This window comes from Blennius ocellaris (genome assembly GCF_963422515.1).
Source record: "Blennius ocellaris genome assembly, chromosome: 11".
Taxonomy (NCBI): domain Eukaryota; kingdom Metazoa; phylum Chordata; class Actinopteri; order Blenniiformes; family Blenniidae; genus Blennius; species Blennius ocellaris.
The window spans coordinates 18,741,017-18,755,484 of NC_137660.1; the positions used below are offsets into that span (position 1 = coordinate 18,741,017).

The 14,468-nt window shown below is 38.9% G+C and overlaps 1 protein-coding gene across 2 annotated transcripts in view; it reads right to left on the reverse strand.

Moving 5' to 3' along the window:
* The window catches only part of chd2 (chromodomain helicase DNA binding protein 2), a 36,592-nt gene that overhangs the window by 12,691 nt on the left and 9,433 nt on the right, over nt 1–14,468 (reverse strand). The window contains exons 4-14 of one of the 2 annotated variants that reach the window (XM_080504493.1): nt 14,309–14,376; nt 13,814–14,089; nt 12,355–12,422; nt 12,146–12,206; nt 10,169–10,232; nt 7,124–8,988; nt 3,689–3,947; nt 2,132–2,218; nt 1,876–1,937; nt 1,277–1,420; nt 794–973 (exon numbers count right to left, since the gene is read on the reverse strand). In XM_080504493.1, the coding sequence (XP_080360619.1) occupies nt 794–973; nt 1,277–1,420; nt 1,876–1,937; nt 2,132–2,218; nt 3,689–3,947; nt 7,124–7,185 (794 nt within the window). In that variant the 5' untranslated portion in view covers nt 7,186–8,988; nt 10,169–10,232; nt 12,146–12,206; ... (1 more) ...; nt 13,814–14,089; nt 14,309–14,376. Of the gene's footprint in view, nt 1–793; nt 974–1,276; nt 1,421–1,875; nt 1,938–2,131; nt 2,219–3,688; nt 3,948–7,123; nt 8,989–10,168; nt 10,233–12,145; nt 12,207–12,354; nt 12,423–13,813; nt 14,090–14,308; nt 14,377–14,468 lie in introns of those variants that run through there. The other variant, XM_080504492.1, reaches the window with a different exon arrangement.

The window sequence follows — 14,468 nt, forward strand, 5'->3', positions numbered from 1 at the left end:
TATGAGATGAAAGGATCACAGGTGATTAAAAAAAAATAAATAAATAAAATTCTAATATCCTGGAAAATTTAATATGCAATATGCATTTGGAAAAGTTAAACTTGCATGCATATTTCACATGTATTACTCATAAACTGAGCTATTTGAGATTTTTTTAAAATGATAGCCTTCATTATTTCAGTTTAGAAATCATGAAATATGTCAAAATATTTCCATATGAATTGAAATTGGATGTTTTAACTGGTAACTTGAAGACCCCTTAATCACAATCAACATTTTATAAAGAGTTCAAACCTTTTAGCTTATATGTTATGGCTGTAGAAAAAAAACACTGTTTTATATCGACCCTGTAAGTTAATGTCCATCATCATGTTACAATAAAATATTTCGGTGTGTGGTCTACAGGTTTCTGTTCATATACAAAGTCTGTTCAAATAAGAATTCATTCTTTTGTTGAGTTGAATTACTTTGATAGTGTATCTTCACTCACTTGCCCTGCCTGAGCAGATGAGATGTGGATAAATTACTTTTAAATGGCCCTTATTTCCAATTTTTTTTTAAATAAAATAAATGGAAGAAAAAAAAAAGATCGAGTTTATGCAAGTTATGAATCCAGCCACTGGAGGCACATATTCTGTACATGTTTCGCACGTTTAAATCCAGATAAATGTTGAGGTTTGCAGGATGCAGCGTTAAAAACTGCGTCACAGGAACAAACATTGGATTTTTTTACAAGTCGTGTCTAATAAATAATCGCAACTTCAAAGCAGCTCCGTCGTGTTCCGATCGTTACCTTTTGACTTTTGTGGCCCCTCTTCTTCGAGTCTGTCTCTTTGGAGTGTCCTCGTCGTCGTCTTCGTCCTCGTCGTCATCGTCGTTGTCGTCTTCCTCACCCGACGACTCCTGTTTCCTGGACTTCCTTGCTTTTTGAGCCAGCTGCTTTTTGGCGGCCAACGACGATTTGGTCTGAGCTCTGTTGAACCAAGAGTCAAACTACAGAATCAGGAAAAGCCCCTTGGAGATAAACGGACCGTCTTCGTGGGTCCTGTTCAGTTTCAGGTTGTGCACGGGCAGGTCGATTGAAAAGCGAAACTCAAAAGGGAAAAAAAAAAAAAACACAACAGAGACATTGAATGAGAAAATGATATTTTCATGATCACAGCAGGCTGCAGCATTCAGGAGGAAACATGCCATGAAGCAGCAGCTCGCACAGAGTGGATGATTTGCAGGCGACAGTGGGTAGCTGTCTGATGGCCAGGCCTCGCTACACTCTTACCTTCGAGTGGGAAGTCTTCTGGATCTAACTTTTTTCTCTTCCTGCTCACTGTCTGAACTGTCGGAAGCTTGCTCTTCCTCCTCCTCATCACCATCCTCCTCCTCCTCGTCATCATCATTTGAGTCATCATCTTTCCAGATATTTCTTACAACAAAGAAATGCCACAAGTTCACCCTCAAGGCCCGTTACCGTCGACCAATTTCAATTTCATGAAAACGTTTGGCCTCAGGGTGTTTAAGCACAACCGAGTTTAATCAAGAATTGTTTTGGTGTAATGGGACCAATTGCTTTTTGATTTGAATGTAGAGCGTCACCTGGCCGGCTAAAACTCACTGAGCCCATTCTAAGGCAAACAGATACCCATTTTACTGGTGGACAATAAATGATAAGATTCACAGTATGAACACAAACTACAAGTAAAATGATAAAAAAAAAAAAAAAATTTTAAAAGAGATGCAAAGATGAAAAAGTCAGTGTTTTATGAGAAAATGTACAAAAAATATATTTGAAATAATATGGTGCGTTGATGTCAAATGAATCATAAATGAAATAACGAGTCCACAATCATTCTAAAATAAGTTAGAAACAATCATACTTACTCTTTTTTCTTCGCTCGTGATGTTTTTCTTTTAGGGCTTTCGCTCTCAGAGCCACTACTACCCTGTGAAAACACGTCGCACTCAGTCAGCGCATATATGTGTGGTAGAGTGTGGCGTCCGCTAGGTGGTGCAAGAGGGTTGTTTAGGCAAGCTGATCACAGTGCGGAGGACTGCTCTCCAGACATGGACCCCCAGTCTGTATCGACAGTAAATGCTTCATGCTTCACTTTTTCCAACATCCCTTCCAGCAGCTTACCCCAGCGCCGATGTTTAATCGAGCCGGCTCCTGCCTGCTGCGATTGGACCTCCTGACGCCGTACACGTCTGGGTGCTCTTCCCACATCTGAAATCAAAGATCAGCCCTTAAAACCCTTGATATGGGTTTCCAAAAATGATCCGAGAATTTCAAGCATTTTCCATTCCCAGAATTTGATTAAACCGTGTGCATCTTATCTTTTAGTCTTGAATCATTTCAGTCATTTTGCTCTGGAAATAGTCCCCATTCAATATTTCCTCTTTCAAACATTATTCAAGTGCAGAGACTGGGAGGATGTCATGCTTCAGCAAAGACAAAGAGGGAAGCATAAAAGCAGCACTATTTTATCTTGTGTCGCATGACTATCATGTCTTTTAGCAATATTTGGTGGCGGTGGGCAAACAAATGTGGAAGTTTCCAAATCCAATTACTGTTCTCATAAAACGTGATGGAGCCGAACAGTTTCCACATCTGAATGCAAATTTATCTCGTCCAAATTCGGTCCTGCATGTTATCCGTGACTCTGTGCTGCAGGGCCGTTACTGGAGACTAAAACTGTACAGTCCAGATTAAAGATGTGGAAACTTTGTGGCGAGCGCCATAAAAATGTCCCCGAGAACACATGGGGGGCAGAGTGTGACAAAGCGTATTCACCACAAGGATGTAAAGGAAGTATTGCGACTGATTTCAGAAGGAAATTGCTTAATTTAACATGGCCTCTTCAATATGCCTTAAAATAAAGCAGTGGTGACCCACCGCACTGCTCCTAATAGATGTGGTTAAGGTCAATTATGAGTTAGAATAGTTTAAATGCAGGGAAATAGCTACAGTTGATATCTCGATAACGTGGATTACAATGACTATTTAAAATAGATTGCTTGGAAAGATAAGACATTTGGGGTCAATTGGTGACTCAAAATTCAAAAACACTTAATATTCTAATTTCATAAAAGTGAAAGAAGCTGTAAAGGTTCACAACACTATATAGATGTAATGTAAATACTGGGGTATTTTGGGGGAAATCAGCTTTAGACTCTTAAAAACAGCTGGTTCATTTTTTGTTGATCCAATAAAACATTGACTTATGTTTCCAATTTGGACAAAGTATTGAAATGATGTATTGTGCTGTTTTTTAATCTATAAAAATTAAACCTTTACTGATGATTTATGAACATTTTACATGAAGATTAAATAGCATCTATCAGGGATTGTCTGGTTGTCATCTTAAAGGGTGACTTGTTTGAGATTTTAAAGTTAAGTCCAGTTGTATTAGGACAAAATCCATGGCTACCGTGTCCTGGATGACTTGTATTAAAATATTAAAGACAACTATCATTTATTATTCAATGTGAAACAAAGACTTCAAAGTTTAATGAAGCCTTTCACATATTTTGATCGTCTACTAAAATGCATCTTTAATCCTAAAATAACAGTGTGCAGTGTCAGTGTCGTGGTGATGGTGTGATGCTGATCACATTAAGTTAACTCCACACCCATTAACAGACGTCAGGGACCGCGACGTGACGCGAACACAGACAGTCTCCAAGGATCTTTCACCTTTTTCACATCTGCCAGTCGCTCCTTCTTCCTGACTGGCTTGTCCTTGACTTCCGCCGCGTTTTGCTGCGACTTGGACTCGGCCGACTCGCTGCCCGACTCGGAGTGACTCTCCGACTCGGACGAGCTGTTGGACTCAGAGTTGTGGGATCTCCTCCTCTCGCTGCCATGCTCACTGGCACGCCCGCTGCCGTGCTCACTCTCCGACTGACTCCCTGACTCCGATGCAGAGTGGTTGGATTCCTCTGAAGCCGAATTGCTACAAGAACAAGAATATGTTCATTGCTTTGACTTCACAGTACATGTGCTAAATATAGTCCTAGAAGCTAAAGCACATTTAACAGCACAGTGGCAGAAGTGCGAGTTCATAGTTAAGAGCAACTTGAATAAATGTTTTAAAATGCATATTTAATGTGGACAAGAACCTGCATGGACTTAATGGCATCAGCATTTGTGAATCTCGGTTCGAGAGGAACCTGATATCGCATGACATGTACAACACTTAAAATAACCTCACACAAATCCTATTACAGTCATCTGAACAGGGTTTAAAGATTTACTTTCACATGAGATCCAATTTAACTCAGCCAAACTCTACAGTGCGTACTCCTGATATACTCCAAATATTTAAAACATAAGAGCTGCACTAGGGTCAAATCAGGAACAAGTGTTATATATAAAAATGCTAAAATCAAGATTAAAAAAACAACAATATAACAACATACTCTCACATTAAGAAGTCCAACTTATCTAATTTAAGCTTAATGAGTCATGCCTTCCTAATAATTATTTCTTTACTCTTTTAAACAAAGAATTTTCTATTTGTGGTCATCGCGGTAGAACAGCATTTGTGTTCTTCCCAAATGTATTCTTTAAAAAAGAAGAATTTTCTTTCCAATTTTCTTCATTTCACTAGAACAATGAACATTTCAAATACAATCAGAAAATAACAGCAAGTACCTCAATGTTTTGTCATCAAATGAGTGGGGAAAAAAGGCTTGATTTGTCTTTTAGTTAGAAAGTAAAGCCACATGGGTCATTGCAGACTGTACATCTCATGTCATGATTTCCAGGCAAGGTAAACCTATTCCCATAGCATCATTCAGACAATGAAATTCACAGTGCTTGACAAAGAAATCAAACAACAAAGCAATTAAGAAAGGCACAAAAAGAATACAAAGTGGACAGCTTTATTAGGATAAATGTGATTAAGTAATATCTATTGTTTAATGGAAAGCCTGAGCCAGTCTTCAGGCCGGATTTAAAAGTAGTGAGTGGTGAGGGACTGTATTCAGACCCAAGACCATTCAAAACTTTACAGAGCAGTAGTAGTTTATAAATCGGGTCACTTGACAGAGAGACTAAATTAACTCAAAGTGTTTGACACAAGTCAATTTTGTGCATGAAAGTTAAGATTAACGAAAACTTAGAAAAGTTTAAAAGTGGTGAGACGGTCATTGGAGCGACTTGTGTAGTATTTTTATCTGACCACCAGAGGGCGCCGTGGCTGGAAACAATCGCCAATCTGTGCAAACTGACGGTCTTTCATGGCTGCTCTGGGAAATATTAAGGCTCTTAAGGATTTATAAATAAATCGAACTTTAACAATAAGTATAATTTCTTGCGTAACAAACATTACAAAGGTTGAGATGACCAAAGGAAGGAAAAAAAATTTAATTGCAGCTCGCGCTGCTTCATGGCCAAACTCGGAAGTACATGAGGGGTCAGGAGGCGGGGCTGCAGCGGAATCCTGAATTTCTATTGGCCGGCGTGGTCCCGTGTGACGCTGCAGCCTGTCACAGCGCAGCGTGCAGGCTTGACGGAGTCTGAACACTTCCTGGTCCTCCTCTGTGTAGTTCTCAGTTTTAATACAGATAAGTGAGCTGGGCACACAAAGCAAGGGCCATTTTGTGGCTCATGACAGGACGTGAATGCTACTTTAAAGTCACACTGAATGACATACTGGCAGTGTTGTTTTTTTATTACTGCCATTTTCAGTGTGAACAGTGCTGATCCGAGTGTGTTAAAGTCTTCCTGTCATCACTGCAGAGGACATGTTTTAATTCACTGCTTCCAACACTAAAATGGCTGCCACAAGATCTCTCACACACACAGAAAAAAACTGTGATGTAACCTGCTGCAGTGTGCTACACTCTGAATGATTACCTCCATTTAGGATGCTTATCTCAAATACAGACAAATCTGTCTGAATTATCTGTTGTGAGAACATGGCTGCAAACTTTAACTTCAAGATAAATGCATTAAATATATGTTGTGACACATATTGTCCTGACACAAACAAAGAAAAATATGGGATGATTTCTTTATTGATGAGAACATGCATCCACTGTTGAAGAATTGTGATTCCTCTGAAAAATGAATACACAGAAATGTTTGACAATAAGAAAGAGACAAAGTTGTTAGCATTGTGATATTTATGTACCCACAGTTTTCAATCTACCCCACAAAACAAAAAGGAGATTTACATTATTTATCTCAAGCATTACTCAGTCAACAAGTTAATCCAAACACAAAAAAAGCATTGTCATTAGAGACATGAAATGAAAGTGGATTAAAATTCAAACCAGAATTTCCTAAAACCTGAAGACAAATCAGTTGATGATCTGAAAACCAGTCAGGTAAAGGTGGTACAAAACGTGGGCATTTAAACCCAAACGTGATTCCTTTACACACACAAGAGTGAACAAGTTGCAGTAACTTTCAGAAATCTTGTTTACAATCTCAGGAATTAAGAGATACATCAAATAGAAGGGGAAAAAAACTAGGCAAATATTGCTTAGTTTTGCAGAAATATATAACTTGATCAAAACTTTTAAAAAGTGTAAATAAAAAGTGGATATTGTTGTTAAAAATAAGAGTCCAGCCAATTGCAAACAGCCTAACAAGAAGCAACAACTTGGGATATATGTGACACATTGAAAAGTGCAGGATATGCAAGAAATGTGAAGGAGTAAATAAATGCATTTTGTTTGTTTAAAAAAAAAAAAAAAAAAAGCATGATCCAGATTACAATATTGTTAAAATGGTGCAATGCAGCACCAACAAAAACACAAGGTCATATAACATTATAGCGACTGATGGCAAATTCATTCAAGCAGCAGCAGCCAGGAACATAAAGAGTTTCGCCTCTCTGTTAAAAACACAGACATCTTGGGAGTCTTTAACACAGGCCCGAAACCTCCAAGTGTTGGGGAGTGGGAGAAATGCTTGGAAAAATCAGGGTGTGGCTAATAAACAATGGCAAGGTCATTCGTGACAGCGGAGCACTTCTTCAAAAGCAAAAGTAATACAGGTGATCAACCAGGCCTGACAGGGTAAACAATCAAAGCAGATGGGAGGGGAAGGGAAGGGAGGGGAGGGGGGGGCAAAACGGGTAAAAATAAAATAAATAAATAAAAAGTATAAGTCTCGTACCTTGATGCGTTGCTTTGGGTCGATCCTTCATCGTCTTGCTTTTTGCTTTTATTCTTCATCATGGTAGTATCCTGTAAACCCGACGGGATGATCTTTTTGTCTTGGTATTTACTGTCAGAAAGTTAAGAGGAGGCATGAACTATCACACTGAGTCCCGTCAGACTGACTTTGCTCGGGTGGCAGCCGAAGCCCAGGCGGTGCGACACGACGGACGAAAACGGCTTAAAATCGGAGGGTCCGGGGATCATTATTTACGTTTTAAAGCAAATAAACGCCGGGGATGGAACGTCGCTTGTCGATACGACGAGCCCGAGATCCACCGTGTCTCGTTTCAATGTAGTCCACGGATCGAGCCGCATGCCTTTAATTGTAACTGCGTCATCAAGATGAAGCAGAAGAAAAATAATATTTAAGGGTGAGAAAATTGGTAAATTAAGCTCCACACAATGTAAACAAAACAAATGGGGGTGGGGAAAGGTGCCAGCCAGCAAATGAATAGATTCGAGTTCGGTCTTTTAAATATAAATCCGACTCGAAATTTTTTTTTTTTTTAATTTTTTTTCTTCAAAAAAGGTTGATAAAGACGAAAAATCAAATCAATTAGGGGTGAAAAGAGTAGTTTGCTAAAGCTGGCAGGCCTGAGAGTCTGTAGAAGGTGACAGGCGGAGAGAGACAGAGACAGCAGCAGCGGCTCGCTAAAAATGGAGTCTCGCCATGGCTGCCAGGGCTCAGTATGGAAAACAACAACGAGCCTTCCCCCGGCACGGAGCGCCTCGGTGGCGCACAACCGGACCGAAAACCGCCACAAAACGCGAATAATCCCGTCAAAAACAGCCTCGGCTCGCGGTTAGAGTCCGAAAAACGAGCGGCGCGAGGCGGAAAAATGCCGGCGAGACGAAGGGTGTAACGCAACCGCTGCTCCCTTCCCAAGGCTCAGCCGCCATCTAGAGCTCCTTCCCTGCTCTGAAAGCTTTTGATTGACGTTATTTCCATTTACCCCACACTCAGGTGATGGCTAAGTCCCGCCTCCCCCAACATTAGGATTTTTAATTTTAACTTAAAATAAACTTGCATAGAGTATCGAACAGAGAACGTAAACCCCGAAGGGAAAGTTTCCATCACACTTGCCAGAAGTAAGAAAGGGTAAGAGGCTTTTAAAGTGTATATTTTGCAGCAATTACATCACTTCCTGCAGGGGCAGGAAGAAGAACGGCCAGTAGCCATTTTAGAAAGCCTTTGGAAACCATTTGGGCTCATGTGAAAAACACTTTTTCACTTATTCTTGTTGAAGTTGGTAAAGATTGTCAAGTGGGACTGATTAAAACTGACCAGATGCATTTTAGTTTTTATCTTGTCAATCATGGTAATATTTCACTTTGCCAATGAAAAGAACCCAATACCAAAAACTATCAATAGTTATCAATTATGCGACTAACACTACTTTTTGTTAGCTTTCATAACCAATCACCCAAGGTTTGATACAAATCAAATTGATCTTCAGTGAGGAAAACAAGCACCATCCTGTTAGCTTGCCTAGGCAATTAGCTAATGAAACAAAGCCAGGGAAAAAGTACAAGTACATACACTTTATTCAAAACAACATTTGAATAATGTACAAATGAATTTTTTTTCTTTGCTTTTGTTTCTTCAAAAAACAAACAACGTTTTTTTTTTTGCGCAAGTCCGACATACAGCCAGCGATGTGTTCCAAAGTCCATGTTGTGGGGTAAAAAAAAAAAATTCCAATGTCAAAAGTCCAGTCAAAGTTTTCATCTTGTCAACATTTGGCTAACTGCCAAATCGCCTGCCATCTTCACGTTAAACAAGGATGTCTCCACTTCTGCATTATGCCGCTGAATTGGGGTCTTGATAGGATAAAACAAAAGAAGGAAGAATTGTAAGCCCACAGTGCAACTGAAATGATTCACTGCACTAAAAAAAACAAAAAACGAGCATGCTAACCTTGACTAAGCTACAACAGCGTATACAAATAATGCTAACTTTGTGTTGGGCTAGCGTGAACTGCACCATTGAATACCTTCTGGGCCAACAAGTGGTCACAAGGGAGAAAGAAGACAAACATTTACCAAAATCCAATTTAGTTTCCAAATAAAAATAATCAACTTAGCATCCCGAATTAAATGCTAACTACAGCTACGTTGATGTCAGAGATCCAACTTTGAGAATAATCTTTTTGTCAAAGCTCGAGAAGTGAAGTTTGTAGTGATAGCAAATCTTGACCTTTCAAGTATTACCACTTAAGAAGTATCACATAAATGGCTAGAGTAGATGTAAATACGAAAGTGAGAAATGGGATAAATGCTAACATAATAGCCCTAACGGGAGATATGTCAAAAAAAAGACAGAAACTCCAGTGTCATGCAGCAAATTCAAAGTGATCAGATCAGTAAAGTGAAGCCAAATCTGAAAACCAACCAACCACCAGGGGAACAATGACTTTGGAATTGTACTTTAGGCACCACTATGTGTTGTATGGAGAAAGTCATCAGCCGTTATGTTAGAATTAAAATCAAAGCATCAAAACACTAGTGTGAGTCAACAGTGTTTTGCACAAAATAACATCCATTGGCCGAACTCACAAAGTAAATTACCAGGATAACCAAAATGTGTGAGCAACAGATGGACTGCACATGAGCAGTAATTGACCCAGCAACTCAAAAGGTGGAAAATGTGCCATAAAAAACAGGAAGTGACATTGTGTTGGTCTTTTTTCCAAATAGCGTTTTCAACGCAAAAGTCTAAAATGTTTCTTGATAGTTACTGAATTTTGTATGGAGCGCTAACAAGTGGCAGCACAGCCATCAGACAAAAATGGTTTCTATCTTAGCAGTGACAATCGTAGCTTCATGACACCATCTTAAAATGTACCATCATCAATTTCTGTTAAGGAACTTTACACGTTGTTAAAAGTGTTCTGGAAAGCTCTAGTGCTAAAAATGTAATGTTAGCAAACACGCCATGAAGCTACAAACTGAAATGATCTACTTGGTATAATTCAGTAAGCATCAAATACAAGACACTTACAGCGATGTCTTCTTTTTCTTCAAAAGTTCGACCCTCTTTTTCCCCACCGTCACTCACGTCTCCACTGTGGAAGAAACGAGGAAAAGTGAATGAGAGTCAATTACATTCAGCACAGATAAAGCAAAACATAAACCTTCACTTAAAGTAGTTGGGTCTTGCAGCATTTAAATGTCAATTGCAATCAAACAATGGCTACCGGTTTTATTTTGTTCATTTTTTTTTTATAACACCAACACCATTATCTCAAGGCACTCTCAGAGTCGTACAATGAAATTGGATGTCTGCTAACATAAAACCCAAATCTGACTGATTACAACTTGTAGGGGGTTACCATTTGAAAGAGCAGTGCCCCACTTCCATTCCATCCACTGATGAAATGCAGTAATCAACGCTAATGTCGTGTTGTGAATTTTCGTACGCAAAATTGAATGTATGGAGTGTTGTCTCCATTATGTGTGTCGTGAGTATTTAAAACTTGCGCCTCCACTGGATGCCAAATAAAATGGCTTCAAATCGAAAAAAATATCCAAATGATTTACACCACCATTGTGGCCTTTCTGATTCCCCCCCATTGCGCCTTTATGATGTTGTGACTTTGAAGAAGTTTCTTTCGCCAATGAAGTACAAAAGATACTGAAAAGTGATTTGAAGTATTTACAATAATAAATGTATGCAAATACTAAAAGGTGACATTGGCGAGTCTCAATTATAAAGAGGTGGTAAGTGTTTGCAAAATGGAGCAGTCTCCATTTCTTATCGTTCTTGTGGCAGCACATCATTTAACTGCCGTTGACTATTAAAAGTCAAAAAACCAATGCTGGCTGACTCAAGACAGAGATGTGCTTTAACCATTGATACATCGCAACCCGGATAAAAACTTGTTGGTAGTGTTTACGTTCTGGTACAGTATTGCGCGACGCAGCACATTTGAACAGCGGTTGAAGAATTAGCGCTAAATGCAGATTTACTGTGAACGTCCAAACCGGAAATTATGTTGTAGACTGGACCAATCACAGCCCTTGCGGTCTGCGGTCACTTTTGACGCAAGGTTACAAATTTGTAGAGAGGCATTTCGGGCAATGGCGTCAATATGACACGGCACCATGAATTTGACTCGACAGTCAAACTTTTACATTCTTAGCTGGCACGTAGCAGTATAGCCAAATTAGCCATTTTTCAATTTAATCGATTTCATAAATTTTCAAATTTTCAAATTGGAACGGAATATTTTTTTTGAAACATTATAAATTACACGATCAGTAATAACGTTTATCTTTTTACCATATTGGCTGATGACCAGTCTGAATTCAGGTCTTCGTTTTGATTATGGATTTGAAGTACAAATGTGTCATCAATCATTAATTTGGGAATAAATAGAGCAACAAATGACCCTATAATTAAAGGTTCCATGGCCACTGGGTCAAAACGGCACCTACAAAAAGTTGATCTAACGCAAAGTTCTTATTTTCTATGTGCCACAGATGACAATTAAGACACAAATGGTTACTTTATTAATTTCACAGACTATGAATGCAAAGTGATTTTTGTGATACACTTTGCTATGATTAAGATATTGTTCTAACAAAAAAAAGAGAGAGGCTATTTTGCGGTATTCATAAAGATTGGAGACGTTACATATATTAGCTAGCTGCTAAACCAACTTCACCATAAGTGGTGTTTTTCCTAATGTAAGCAAAATGTAAATAAGATAAAAGAAAAACATTCACATTATGGGAAAGTTGTTCCAAAATCATACACTTGGAGGGAATGGAAGAGGTGAAATTATACCGTTATTTCCAAGTTCATTATTCACACGGGAGTTAAAAGAGTAAACAATACTAATCACTGATGTTTATTCCATTACACGCACACGATCTATTAAAAGAGCCAATATGATCCGACACAGGCTAGTCCAAATATAGACGTCATACAGGCAGTTGTATCGAAACATTAATTCTGTCTTAAAATGATACTTACATGTTTCGATCTTGAAGCGAATCATCTTGATTCTTCAATTCGAGACAGCTAAATGTCAACCCTTCAAAACAAAAAACAAAGAGTTCAGAAAACATGCGACAACAGCACACCCTACTGGCTACAAGTTTGTTGCGGTGAAAACGGGAAAACTGAAAAAACCCATCAAAATGCTAAAAATAATCCAAAATTGGATGGTCACAACAAAATACCTTTTTAGCTGAGGTGAAAGTCTTTACTTTCTTCTTTGACGCAACTTGCGAAGAATCAAATGGAATTCCTGTAAATATAAAAATTGCGATTACAATCATTTCTGTATAAGGAACAGTAACTGACAATAACATGACAAAAGGCTTCAAACAGGTTACTTGCTTTTTAAACATTTGCAAAATTATTTTTTGATGGTTAAAAAGCTCATTAACATATTCATTAAACTGTTGAAAGTAATTACATATTTAGTCATTCAAATGTGTTATCTTAGTATGTCTTCTTGGCTCAAACTGTAGCTAAATGTGTCTTTAACATTAACATCAATTTGAGCATAGCATAAAGAGGGCATTTTGTTACATACAACCTCTTTGCAATCCTTTAAAATTCACAATATAGCCTTACATATTACCTATTTAGAGACTATATACCATAGATTTTATCAACTGTACTATTTGACATTACACGTTGATAAATCTACAACGTCATGTATGAGACCGAGGTAAGAAGATGACTTTATTTTTTAAATAACATTTTAATGCTTTTTATGGAATGTGCCTTAATTTCCTTACTTGTATAGAAGGTTTCTAATAAAAAGAAATCCTACCTAACATGTCCCACAGATGTAATATGACTTAAAAATCGAAATTTATGTGTATATTTAAATTACTTTACCATTGAGTACCTCAAAGGGTTAAAAGCCAACACCCTGTTTTGTATTTCGAAGTATATGTGAGCTTTTATACCATACAAACCCTTAATATTGGCAATCAAGTGAAGTATAGTTACATATGGTGTCTACATTTAAAGAAATTAGGTCATAGTCACGTTTTAAGCAATTTGAAAATATAGCATATTTTGTATCAAATATTTATAAATATTAAGTATTGAACATGTAATACTTGCCTAAATCTAATCACAAACTCAGTATGTATACACTGAGGTGAGAAAAATGACCAAAACGTCGACTTTTTGATATTTTTTGGATTTCCAATTCGGTGGAAAAACCTCAAAAAATGAATACACTTAAAATAATACAAAAACAGCCCAGAATTGTAGCCTTGGTGTACATCAATCTCAACACGACGTCAAAAACACAGACATTTGCTTAAATTTGATGTTTTTTGTCGAGCAAATACAGACAAGGGCATTTGTCCTTTCAAGGACAAAGCAAATTTTAAATGCGTAGGTTGAAAAAACTCCAAACAGGACGAGAACAAACATACCTGTCCACATCTGAACTAACCCAACTCAACACAGAGCTCACAAACATGCAGAAATACATCGAGTGAAATGCAATTATTGTCTCTTTTCAGGCTACAGACGGGTTTAGACTGATCATTGCTTTCAACATGGCCATTTTTACAACACTGCGTCTGACTGCCGTTCTCTCCTCCATATTGCCGCGCGCGCCAAGGCTCCTGTTTTTCTGCCCCTAATGTATGGTTACTCGTAGCTTCTTACCCATTTCTCTCGCCGGGTCTATCCGCCGTCGTCTGCCGCGGCCGGTGTGTCATTTCGGGGCGCATTTCTGCGTTTCTCGGGGTGTCGGAGCCGCATCGTTGGCGCCCCGCTCTCCGCCTGTGCTCGCCGCCTCGCGCCTCTGCTGCGTGTGTCGTCCTCTCCGCCTCTGCCGGGCTCATATCTCAGCGGCTCTGCCCACTCCGCGCGCGACGTAAGCCAAGCTGCGCTTCCTCTCGAGCGCCACTGAGCCCCGGCGCCATGCTCATCCCACTACCACTGCACAACAACACAACACAACACAACACAATCCCTTTACGATCACCGCTTCGTTTCTAACGTCATTTCAAAACAATTCCAGCGTCCTTTACAGGAGCATCCACCATTTCTTAGGCATGTTTTGTGCCACGTGTCTTTATAGTTGGGTGCAAGATACGCTGTGAAACGCTTAACTCTTGTTATGTAAATGCGTTAAAAGTAACACAAATGTGATCTCACCTCACAGCAAGAACATCATAGGTTCAATCACTGGAAGGGCCTTGCTTTGTGGAGCTTGCATGTTCTTCCTGTGTGTTTCCACAACGTTTCAAGAGAAAACGTGTCATTTTTGCATTTTCGTTTCAGAAAGGTTGCCTTTACACTAGAACATAGAATGCCT